Raw genomic sequence first — 12,495 nt, 5'->3', positions numbered from 1 at the left:
GCCAGTCTTGCTCATGATCTTTACCTGGTGGCTTCAACTCCAGTTTGATTTCTGCAAAAGAATATTAGATATCTTTTAGGACTATTTATTTTTCAGAATCATGTTTCAAACCCATGAATTTTCAGGTGGCTATGATCACAAATTTGTTCAGCAAGTTTTCTCACCTTTGGTTACCAGATAGAGCTCTGCAGTACTTCTTGCTTCTCCTCTTGGTTCAAGACGAGCAATTACAGAATATACACCTGCAACAGCCAAGAATGTTGATATTTGTATGCCTTTATAATTTAAAAAAAAGACAAAACAATCAGATAAAAGAATGGCTTCAGCACAAATATCCCATGCATTTTTACCTTCATCTTCTGCAGTAACATTGTGAATAGTCATATAATGACAGCGACCTTCACTTCTGAAGCTGTACTTGGGACTCTCTCTCAGTTCAGTGGGGCCTTTATACCATGTCACAACTGCATCATCAAAAGACACCTCGCACTCAAAGGTTGCAGACTGGTGTTCACTCACTACAATGTTCTGTATGCTCTTTGTAAACTGAATTGGTTCCGCTGTTTTTAGAAACAAAAAAAATATGTCAATTGCTATGCACCACCAGGCCACTTAGCTTCTCTAATTCCTCCTTATTGTTTTCATAATAGCTACATTATAATAGGAGATAATAACAATAGATCTTGAAAAAGTAGAGTAAGAAAAAGGGATTCCATCTTCTATTAATTTTTCTATGTAAGAATGAAGATTAGAAGATGTAAGAGTACAACTATAACAAGATTGCTGTGCAGATAAATTATACAAGGGAAGCCATTAAGGAAATTGAAGAGGAAGAATAATTAAGAAAAAGAGGAAATCCAGGGAAAATATAAGAGTATCAAAGAACAAGAAAACAAAAGTAAGTATGACTCAGACTGTTTGAGGGCCTGGAGACATTAGTAATGATGATTTAATAAAAAATACTAACTTAAACAAGAATGTCACATATTGTTCAAAGAGAAAGGAGAGCAAAATTTCTTGTTTAGTCTGTTTCCAAGTTTGGGAATATCTCTTTAAGAAATATTTTCATTTGTTCTCTTAATGGAACATCCAGAAACTGTTTATCACTACCATAATAAAGAGATTCTGTATCTGTTTACAAACCTTCAACAGCCAGATCTGCAGTTGTTTCTAGATTGTCAAGCTTGCAGGTATATTGTCCCTGGTCTTCTGTTCTAACATCCTTGATGATGAGTTTGTGTACTTTGTCAGAGACTTGTGTTGAATATCTCCCTCCTATCTTAATGGGTCTCCCATTTCTATACCACTGAGACTTGGCATTTGGGATAGAGAACTGACAAGACAGCGTGCATGTGTTTCCTTCCTTGAAAGCAGTGTCATGAAGATGGCGTTCAACTGCAGGTTCTATTAGCATGTTAAAACATATATTTTAGCAGACATCAGGCAGTGGAATAATTAAAGTGTAAATTAACTCAAATACATACTTCAGAACTACACTTACCTATCACAGTTAGCCTGGCACTGGCAATGTGTGGTCCACACACTATTCTGAAATTTCCCTGATCTTCAAGTTGGCAGTTCCTGATCCTCAGTATGTGGCGATCACCTTCAATCCTAATTTCATATTTGTTATTGGAGTCCAGTTTCTGGGTTCCCTTGTACCATGAAAGTTTAATTTCTGGATAGTTAATTTTAATCTCGCATTCAAAAATAGCATCCTCATCTGTTAAAACCGTCTGATTTTCAATGTCTCTGATCAGGGTAATAGGCTGAAAAATATTAGTTTAAATTAGTTTCAAGTTTCCTGTTATGGGTTTGAATATTTCACAAGTCAGTCCAAAAATATATTACCTCTGTCTGTGTAAGTCGTTGCTGAATAAAAGCTACAAGTTCATCAAACTCCTGATCTTCTCTTCGAGCTTTTTCTGTGAGCTCAATTTCCTGTAAAAAGGCAGAATATGCTCAAAGATTAAAGGATACTAAATGTAAAGCTGTCATGTTTATCCAACAAAGAATTATTTCCTACATCAAATTTTCTGTAACTATACTGTAACTAGCATATCTTTCCATCTTAAAAATTGCAGCCAACTTGTGAAGACAGAACATACTTGGCCAGAAGGCCTATTCCTTCTTCTTGCGCTTGAGCAAGCAAGAAATTGAGAACTGTCAGTAAAAGATCTAAAGAGGAACCAGAAACTCCTGCACACACAGTAACATCAGAGCATGGACACCAAGTCTGTTCAAAGGAACCGTGTTACTCCTAATGAAGCCAATGTCATGCTGTATCTTACCAATCTATGGCTTTCTTCTGCTTGGGTTTGCTTTAGTAACTCAAAGGCTTGCAGGAGGCCACGGAAATCTGTAATTCCATACATGCGAGCATATTTCTCATATTCTTTGGGATCTACATTTTTGAGAAGTTCCAAGATATCAATAGGTTGCTCTTCCTCTTCTTCCTTCCTTTTTGTTGGAGTGCTATTCAAATCAATGATATAAGTTAAATATACCATGCTTCATTCCTAGAAATTTCACTAAAAAAGAGAATCAGCTTAGAGGTATCCTGTGCAGTGGAATCCTTTAGTTTGTTCTAGTCAGATGCTTCTGGTTTTAGCACAGTTATTCATATTTAATGAATATTAAAAAATTATATCTTGATCTGAGATATATAATAAAAAAATGTCTCTTCTGTGTTCATGGCAAATTAACCTATAAAAATTTTCCATATACCTTTTTAGTTTTGCCCTGAGATCCCCTTCAACAACTTCTTTCTTTCTTTCTTCAACTTGTAGATTAACACTCCTCTCAATTTCACCATGTTGGTTAAAAGCGACACATTTGTACATGCCAGAATCAGTTTTTATTGCATCCCTTATTTCTAGTTTGGCTTCATCTCCTCTCTGCTGGATTGTAACGCGACCTCCCTGGTTGAGTTGCCTCCATTTTCCCTTCATCCATTTAACATTTGGAATTGGGTCTCCTCCAACTTTTGCAATAAATTTTGCAACAGTCTCTGCAGAAAGATGCAAATGAGGAAGCTAAGTCTTTCCAGCTGTCTATGACAGCAGGACATAAACTCAAACAAAAAGTACAGGCAAATAGAAGACAATATACTTTTTTTGAAAAGAGTTCTTACTTTCCATGACTTTGATACTCTGAGGCTCTGACACAAAATAAAGTTTTCCTTCCACTTCTGCTTTTTTAGCTGCTGGTGCAGCTGCTGTTTTTTCTGGAAAACAGAGTCAAACAATTAAAGGAGATGGTTTCATGTAATAGTTTATGTTCATGCATGATGATGCTTCCAAAGAAATTGTAAAAAAAAGGAATTAATTACAGAGATGGAACAAAATATTATGCAAGAGATAAAAATGTAAAATACTTTCATATTGTTTTAATTAACTTGTATTTTACTTTCCAGATGAAACTGAACACTGGGGGCCATATAGTGCTGTTCATTAACTTCAGTCAGGTCATTTATATTCTGCACAGATGCAAATTCATAGATGGATACACAAATAAGAAGCCTCATTTTCTAAAAAGGATCAGTTTTTAGTGAGGTATTATCTTTTCTATTTCCGGAAATTTCATGCTCAGTGTTACTTGCATGTTTTTTATCATTGATCTCTTAAATTCTTTTTGTTTTCCTTTTGCGTAGTTCTTAGCCTCGTGGGCACCCATGTAGTGAGCAGCTGTGTGGTGCTTAGTTGCTGGCTGGGGTTAAACCACAACTGTCTTTTATGCAATGGTAAGGCAAGACCTACATGGAGGTCTTGCTTAGACATGTTTAGACAATATTTACTTTCAGCTAAAAGGTCAAAATGTCTTAGAGTTGTAACAGTCCTGAAGCAATTAGCCTCTAAGGCCACATGCTCAATCAAATTCCTTTTGTATTTTCTTTTATTGAACACTAGTGTTCCCATCCTTTCCATAAAATATACATGTCCATGTAATTTCACTCATTTAGCTTGCATGTTTCTTAAATTCAGTGTTTTGATTTAGAAACTAAGTTCTTAATCTTTCTGGTAAAAATATACTATTGATTTGACGCTGCTTTCCCACTGTTTCTGTCGCTATTTATGTATAAATTATTGTTAAATAAACTGTCTTCCAAGATTGTACAGTTTTGCAAAGAACTAAAAGATATTAATTGTTTTCTGTTACATTATTAACATTTTTGTTCCACAGAAAACAAAGCAGGGTGGAGTTTTGTTTTAAATTTCCATCATATGCCTTGATTTTCTTCATGTTTCTGTACCTTTAACTGTCACTTTAGATTTGCAAGTATCTGTGCCAGCTGCATTTGAAGCTTTGCATACATATTCTCCTGAATCAGATTTGGTAACTGCAGCAAGTTCCAGAAGAGCTACTCCATTAGCAAAGCTGAAGTTGCATCTGTCTGAAGCTCTTATTTCTCTCCCTGCCTTCAGCCACTGAATCCGGATTGGCTGTGATCCTTGGACGTGACAGCTGAGCTGTAGGGTATCACCTTCCTTTGCTGCTGCTGGCTGAAGAGGCTGGTCAAAAACTGGAGGCTTTTTAGGTTCTGGAATATGAAAATGCTTGAGTGAATACTCAAGGAAGGAAAGTATGATTAAGAAGGTAAGAGAAAGAGAGATACGTGTGATTCTTAAGACAATGGCAAGGAATGAAGGCAGATAAACAGAAGTCTGAGAATGTCAATCATAGCTTTAGAAAATGGAATAAATATCAAGTGAATATGTTTGCTACACAAACATGCAAGAAATATCTTTTCTCCACACAGCAAGGACATTCACATGCAAAAAAAATAATACAAGAACTAAAGCACTGCTATTAGGCTGCAAAACTGCATAAGCACCTTTAAAGAAACAAATACGCAATCTCTGGCAAGAGTATTATGATGAAATTCTATGCTGCCACAACACACTGTTAAGGCCATCCAAGCTTAGATGTAATTGCACAGGAAAACTATTATTCCATGAAAAGAGAATGATTGAAAATTCAACAGAAATGTCACATAAAGATTTCAGTGATCACTTCAGTCATAGCAAATAGTGAAAAAGAAGCCCCTCCCTCAAAAATATAGTTTTATTTTAATCAGAAAATTAAAGGAATTCCTCGATTTTGTGGTTTAACCCAGTTTTATCTTGTTCATCTTGGGACAAATAACTGCTGTTAAGATAAGTAAAACCAGCTCATAAGATAGAAGCTGTACATTTGCAGCTAACATACAACAAAGAAAAGTAAGAAGCAAAGAAAAATAAGATTTCAACTAACCTTTGATAACAACAGAAGATGTACACAACACACTTCCTGCTTCATTGGACACTTTACAGGTATATAAACCAGCATCTGATTGCTCTGCACTCTTTATATGCAAAAGTAAGGTATTGTTTTTGAAAGATATTTCACAATGAGGGCTTGAATGAACTTCCTGATTGTTTTTATACCAAGCAACAGTCAAAGGCTGAGAGCCGGAAACACGACCTTCAAGTTTAAGTTCATTCCCTTCTGTTTCTTCTACTGCTTCAGACAGTTTCTTAGTAAAAGTAGGTGGAGTTTTTGGTTCTGTAAGAAAAAAGAACATATTATTCAAATTCTATGAATCAAACCTGAAATGAAAAATTCTAAAGCAAGTGTTTCAAGAAAAATTTGGACACTGGGGAATTGATATTTGCTCTCATTTAAATAGGATTTTTTTTTTTTAAGTGAAGTGTGCCAAGATAAACAGCAGGTGTCTTGCTCTTACAGTCACTATCATAGTTGATTTTGCTATTTAAAAAAAAATGGTGTTACACTGATTTAAGTCAAGTGCCATTTAAAAAAAAACAACCTCAACATTTTTGTTGAGTTCTCAAGAAAGAAGTAGGCCGAAGCCTATAAAGAAATTAGACTGAAGAAAATATTCTTTCATTTCTCCTCCCATTGTTGTTAGTGACCCTTCCTAACTCCCTTAAGAGACCCATGGGTATCTCCAGATAGGTACTTTCAAGCTGTATCTCAAAAGTTTTTCTCAAACTTATCTTGCAGCAATAAGGCTAACTTCCATTATAATTAAAGGAAGAAAAATGTACACACAATGCATTATCTACTCAGTACCTTTCACAGTCAGTTGAGCTGTGCAAGAGTCCTTTCCAACTTCATTGCTAGCATAACATGTATACTTTCCAGAGTCTCCCCTGTCAACTCTCAAAATGGTCAAGTGGGCTGTGTTGTCTACATAACTGATCTGGTAGTTTCTTCCTGTTCTAATCTCTTGGTTATCTTTTGCCCAAGTGACTCTAATAGGCTGTGTTCCAGAAATGTGACACTCAAAGTCAGCACTTTCTCCAATAATACCATCCACAGGTGTAATTGGGATGTCAAAGAATGGAGGAGTCTTCCCTTCTGAAGAATGAAAGAAATAAAAAGGCATCACCTTAAAATCTCGATTTGCTTTAAACCTCTGGAAAAAAATATTATTTGTACAATATTAAATCCACATATAAAGCAAAAGTGAGTTTTAAGATATCTCCATTAAATTTTTCACAGCCCACTGACCTGTAAGGACAAGCCTGCCACTAGAAGAAGCAGTCCCAATCGCATTGGTAGCTGTGCAGGTATATTGCCCAATAAGGCTCCTATCTGTCTTCAAAATCCGGAGAGTTGCTACATTATCTACGAAGGATGTGTGAACATTGTAGTCCTCTTTTACACGTACACCATCTTTAAACCAAGATACTTCAATAGGTTCTGAACCAGCAATGCCGCAATCAAATGTAACTGGTAAGCCAACAGTTTCATGAACATCTCTCAATTTTCTTGTGAAAGAAGGAGGAAGTTTACGCTCTGTAAGAAAACAGGTATTATACAGTGAGGACTTTCAGAAAATATGTACCTCTTGCTGTACTCACCAATAACCACTGCCTAATATACTGTATGCTGGATTTTTGCTCATAACTCATAATTAAAAATGTTATTCAGCATATCATTTATGTGGAACCTGATGTGAAAAGAGCACTGTGCGGTTGCAGGAAAACATATAACCATTCTGCCCTTAGTTACACCCAGTGAGCCTATTTAACCCTCAGGACTGCTAATGGTAGAACCAATCAAAGCAATATCCTCAATGGGGAAGGAAGATGCAGAAGCTTGTACCCCTACAGAAGAACTGTGATCAGCAAGAGATGTATTTTGATGAGCTTTACTGGTAGGCCTTTGTTAATTGAAGACAGTGCCGCAGGGTATCTTACACGTCAAGAAACAGTAAAGTGTTTAACAAGAAAAAGGTAATCTTTGTTTTTCAAAATTGAAAAACATACTTAAGAAAACCAGGCCATTTTCCTATTTTTTAAAATGAAATATTCACCTTGAACTGTCAGCAAAGATGATGAAGCAGCCTCCCCAACAGTGTTTTCTACTTTGCAGATGTACTCCCCACTGTCACTACTGTCTACTTGGCTGAAAACCAGAGTCGCAACTTGGTTCTTAAAGTGCATTTTCACAGTAGCAGTTCCTCTCAGCTTTGTATCGCCTTTGTACCACGATACAATCATTTCTGGTGTTCCAGCAACGTGGCACTGTAAGGATGCAGAATCCCCAACAGTCACCTGCACTGGCTCCAAGGGTGTAATGAAGTAAGGTGGTTCTGAAGAACAAACACACACCATTAGAATGAAAAGGTATTGCACAATGACTATTAGTAGTTCAGATAACACTTGATGAAGTGATGGTGGCTTGACGCACCTAGTATTGTGATTGCACCATGACAATTATCTTGTCCAGATTCATTTTCAATATGACAAGAATATTGCCCCTGATCTTCTAGTTTGCTACTAGGGATTTCCAGTATGGCAGATGTTTCTGTAGTGGTGATGCTACACTTTTCAGAGTGCGTAATTTTTACTCCATTTTTCTTCCATGTCACTGAAATTGGTGGAGTACCCGTATATGTGCATTCCAAGATTAAATTTTTCCCTTTCTCTACACTTATATCGTTCACCTTCTTCACAAATTTGGCTGGTTCTATAATAAACAATGGGAAGAAAACAAATTAAATAAAGCCAAGAGATCATTTTTACAAGCATAAGAAGCATAAGAAAGAGTAGTCTGGACAAACCTTTGACAAAAAGATGTGTTGTGCAAGAAATCTTCCCTGCTTCATTAGAGACCTGGCAAGTGTAGTCTCCACTCTGAAGTGGATCTACATCAAATAGCTCCAGTTCTGCAATTGAATCTTGCAAGGTGATACTGCATCTGTGTCCTGGTACTAGCTCAACACTACCTCTAAACCATTTAACTTCCAATGGAGAGGAGCCTTTTATGATACTGGTAAAGGTTATGTTTGCCCCAGACAAGACATTCAGTGGCTCAGGTTTCTTCACAAAAGATGGTGGTTCTAAGCATGCAAATAAAACAGACAGAGAAATACATTTGAATTTCTGATGAAGACCATAGTAATCAGAAATATGTAACAAAGCAAAGAATGAACTCTCTTTGAAAATAAATTTGTGCCCTCTGGCTCTAGCTTCTTATTGATACTGACCTCTAACACTCAAAAATGCACTGCATTCATCAGACCCAGCTACGTTAGTAGCTGTACACAAATAAGTTCCCATATCAGATTCCTGAAGTCCATTCACTTTCAGAGAACAGGTATTGTCTGTAAGGGTAGCCTGATACTTGTCTCCACTGGTAATCTCCTGTCCATCATGAAACCAGGAAACCAGAATAGGTGGTGACCCATAAACTTTGCACTCCAGTACAGCAGAAGAACCCAGCTGACCATATGTTTCTTTCAGTTTTCTTGTGAAAGAAGGAGGTATAATGCGATCTGCATTTGTTTAAAAAAAAAAGAATAAAAATTACCATAAAGGAGCTTAAAATTCAGAAAGTTCCCCATGCATAATAAAATCAGTTAACTTTCTTTTGATATATCTGCTTTAGCAGTATGATCCTACACACCTAAGTCATTGAAAAATAGAGTTGATCGTTAAGGATAGGCTGGAGCTTTCATTCACACTTTTTGAGGGACAGTCATGAAAAACAGTTTGCTATCTGATGGCTTTTTAAAGGAACTATAGGATCAGACATGACTCAAAAAGAGTAGTCAACTAACCTGAAACATGCACTGAAGTGGTGCAGCTGCTTTTACCAACACTGTTTTTCACCTCAAAAGTATATTCTCCACTGTCTTCTAGTCTTGCATTGAGGATCTTAAGCCCCGATACTTTGTTGAAGAAACTGATTTTATATTTATGGTCAGTCGACAGTTCATTCCCATCCTTAAACCACCTAGCAGTAAGCTCTGGTGTGCCGTCTACTGTGCATTCCAGAGTACAAGAGTCTCCAGCTGTAACTTTGACTGGGCCTGGCTTCTCTACAATGACTGCAGGTTCTGCAATGAGATGCAAGCCACAAAATTTTTAAGAACAACAATGCAATAGTTATTAGCATCATAAAAATTGAAATTTTAAAGCATCTTAAAACACATTGGTTTTTATCCCATGCTACCAACCTAGCACTGTCAGCGTGGCAAAGCATTCCTGAACTCCAGCATCATTTTTTATCTGACAAACATATTTCCCAGCATTGGCTGGTTCTGCATTTCCAATCCTTATAGTTGCAATGTTTTCTGAATAGGAGATCCAAAGATTATCACTTTCTCTAATGATTTCCCCTTTGTCTTTTAACCACAGAACAGAAATGGGCTGTGATCCTTCTACTGCAGCCTGCAGTTCAATCGACTCCCCAACTACGACAGTGAGATCACTCAGCTTCTTCACAAAGGTTGGTGGTGCTATTTAAGAGAAGATATTTAACAGTAAAAAAAAAAAAAACCAAACAAACAGGTCAGGAGCGGAAAAGTAGGTGGAGAATGACAGGAACAATGAAATGCGAAGAAGGTGCCAATCTTTATACAAACCTCTTAGTGTTACAGAGCCAATACAGGAGTCACTTCCCACATCATTTACAGCTTTACAGTGATATTCACCAACATCTGCAGTATCCACACTGAGAATGTGAATACTAGCTAGGTAGTTCTCGGACATGATCTTATACTTCTTGCTGCTCCGAATTTCTCGTTTGTCTTTATACCATGAAATCTGGAATGGAGGAGTGCCCTGAAGCTCGCATTCCAGGTGAATATCAGACCCTTTCAAGGTCTGGACCGGATGGGGCTTCTTGGTAAAAATAGGGGGTGCTGAAAAAAAAAGGGGAGGTTAAAGTTTGTGTTATTTGAGCAAAGGAGATTAAAGAGGACAGACAATTCATGTAGCTGTAGTACATGTTCTGTTGCTGAACAGCTAAGACAAACCATAAATAAGAAGTTCTCCCACAGCATAACAAACAGAAAAGAGATTTGCCATCTATTCAGACAGGTTTTGGAAACTGGGATTTAACAGCTTTTCCCCAGAGGACTCATACAGATAGAAAGGTAAGGAAAGAACTGGGATTCTGACCTTTTATTTTCAGTGAGGTACTGGTGCTTGCACTACCCGCTGGATTCTGAGCTTCACAAGTGTAGTCACCACTGTCTTCAACAGTAAGGTTGTGCATTTCAATGACTGCCACTGAATCCACGAAGGACATGGTGTATTTTTCACTGGGATGGATCTCAGTTTCACCTTTGTACCAAGTGACTTTGATTTCTGGAGATCCACCTATTTTGCATTCATACTTAGTGGAATCATGCTGTTTCACAAGTCTTGAGGAGTCTAATTTCTTAATAAACCTTGGTGGTTCTGGAAAGCCAAAAAGGGGAGATGATGCTTTAAACTGCACTGATTCTTTGAATAAGCAGGGAAATATGGAACAGAAACTTTAAAATTTGGGGACTTAAGCAAATATTCCAATTTTGAAATTGCTATGAAATTTTTTTAGATTATTTCAAGTTGGTCTAAAATATAGACTAGGAAGCAAACAAGTTCTCTATCTGCATTTCATGTAGTTTCTCCTTGCTTTATTGTCCCATTCTAATTCTCTTTCTATGTATTCAGTACAGATCAGCTGACATGTGGTTTTCTTTAAGTAATATCCTCTTGCAGTACATAAGTAATCAAAATGCCTGATGGAAGTGCAAAACTCCAAACTGTTCAGCCAAGAAATATTATTAAGAGCATTTATGCTAAGCGTTATAGCAACTGCTTTATTCCTAATAGGTCATTAACAATTGATATAGTCAATAAATGTATCTGCATTATAACCCTCCACACATTTATTGCAAAGCCAAACATAAAGGTGCATATAAGAAATAAAAGTCAAGGAGCTCAGGTAGCAAACAAAAGAGGTTCAAAATAATCATGCTGGTAAGACTTATGAGATGGCTGGTATTACAGAAATTGGTATTAAAGGTCCTGTGACTGCAAAGTAAACCGGATGGTTACATTTTGTTCTGTAAGGAGAGAAACGAGTGGAGGTTTGACACTTTTCATCAGAAATACCATACGGATGATTCAGAATCATAAGACTGAATGCTCATAGATCAAAGATATAAAGAGTAAAACTAAGAGGTGGTAATGTGGGCACAACAAACAAATCTCACTGCAAAACAGGATGAAGTGCCTCTTTGTGCATCTGTCTGTAAAGTGTAGGAAGAATATCAATTTTATTGTGGGTTACTTCAACCTGTGGGACATTTGCAGAACATCCAATGTTGTTAGTAACAAAACTTCCTTAGAGTTTCTAAAAATAGAAATGATGGCTTGTTAACACAAGGACTCTTGGAATCTTAGTAATTTACTATCAGATTTCACTTTGACAAAGAGTTGATTATCTATCTGCATACTGACATTTTCTGAGTAGTCACACTCTAATTCCATTCCTTTCCAAAAATGAGGATATACAAGTTAGGAAGGTATATACTTAGAATGTAAAGCTGTTTCTAGAACCTAAAGCAGTTGTTCAAACTACAGATTGGGAACATTACATGTTAAAGTGGGAAAGTTAATAAAAAACTGGGAGATTTTCAAGGTCAATTGAACAAAAGATCTTAATTCTACTAACAAAAGTCTGCCTGTCATAGAAGTGAGACATCATCTGCTCAGATTAAACACATGCAAATCAATGCACACAAAGAGCTTGCCCTTCTAATTTCTATATAAATTGGCTGGCAAACAGTGAACATCATTGATTTTACAGCCCTGGGGAAACTGTACAAATTCTAAAGGATTGAAGTGAGTGCCAGTGCAAGTTCAGGATCAAAAAAAAGAAAATAATAATCCTGGGAAAAAAAGAATTTTCAGGATTTTATGAATAATGAGTTGAAGAGTAAAAAAATAAATAAGGCATCACTTTATGAATGGTTATTCCAGTCAAATAAACCTATTAATAGTGTTATAATTAATAATAAACAGAACTGTGATTCTGGTGGAAACAAGCTTTAAATCTTTTGAAGAGGTTAGATTTCTTGCTATAATCTTTCAATGCCTTTTGTAAGTCAAACTACACAATAACAGCACCCCTACTTGCCACTGAATCTACAGGTAATTCAGTCTGCCATGCTCTTCCCACCCCCACCAAGAAAAATGCCTGTTGATA

General features: G+C 36.7%; 1 protein-coding gene across 1 annotated transcript in view; it reads right to left on the bottom strand.

The window, feature by feature from the left end:
- TTN (titin) overlaps positions 1-12,495 on the bottom strand; it is a 239,280-nt gene that overhangs the window by 151,015 nt on the left and 75,770 nt on the right. The window contains exons 86-106 of the mRNA XM_049802399.1: positions 10,419-10,700; positions 9,881-10,159; positions 9,473-9,754; positions 9,074-9,352; positions 8,501-8,788; positions 8,075-8,353; positions 7,702-7,980; positions 7,325-7,603; positions 6,517-6,804; positions 6,076-6,363; positions 5,254-5,544; positions 4,253-4,540; positions 3,134-3,226; positions 2,728-3,010; positions 2,292-2,475; positions 1,852-1,941; positions 1,502-1,769; positions 1,144-1,404; positions 351-560; positions 165-242; positions 25-51 (exon numbers count right to left, since the gene is read on the bottom strand). Of these exons, the coding sequence (XP_049658356.1) occupies positions 25-51; positions 165-242; positions 351-560; positions 1,144-1,404; positions 1,502-1,769; positions 1,852-1,941; positions 2,292-2,475; positions 2,728-3,010; positions 3,134-3,226; positions 4,253-4,540; positions 5,254-5,544; positions 6,076-6,363; positions 6,517-6,804; positions 7,325-7,603; positions 7,702-7,980; positions 8,075-8,353; positions 8,501-8,788; positions 9,074-9,352; positions 9,473-9,754; positions 9,881-10,159; positions 10,419-10,700 (4,896 nt within the window). The remainder of the gene's footprint in view (positions 1-24; positions 52-164; positions 243-350; positions 561-1,143; positions 1,405-1,501; positions 1,770-1,851; positions 1,942-2,291; positions 2,476-2,727; positions 3,011-3,133; positions 3,227-4,252; positions 4,541-5,253; positions 5,545-6,075; positions 6,364-6,516; positions 6,805-7,324; positions 7,604-7,701; positions 7,981-8,074; positions 8,354-8,500; positions 8,789-9,073; positions 9,353-9,472; positions 9,755-9,880; positions 10,160-10,418; positions 10,701-12,495) is intronic.

Source organism: Accipiter gentilis, chromosome 1, assembly GCF_929443795.1.
Source record: "Accipiter gentilis chromosome 1, bAccGen1.1, whole genome shotgun sequence".
NCBI classification, from domain to species: Eukaryota; Metazoa; Chordata; class Aves; order Accipitriformes; family Accipitridae; genus Astur; species Astur gentilis.
The sequence above is the reverse complement of the archived record's forward strand: the minus strand, read 5'-3'. Positions and strand labels throughout refer to the sequence as shown.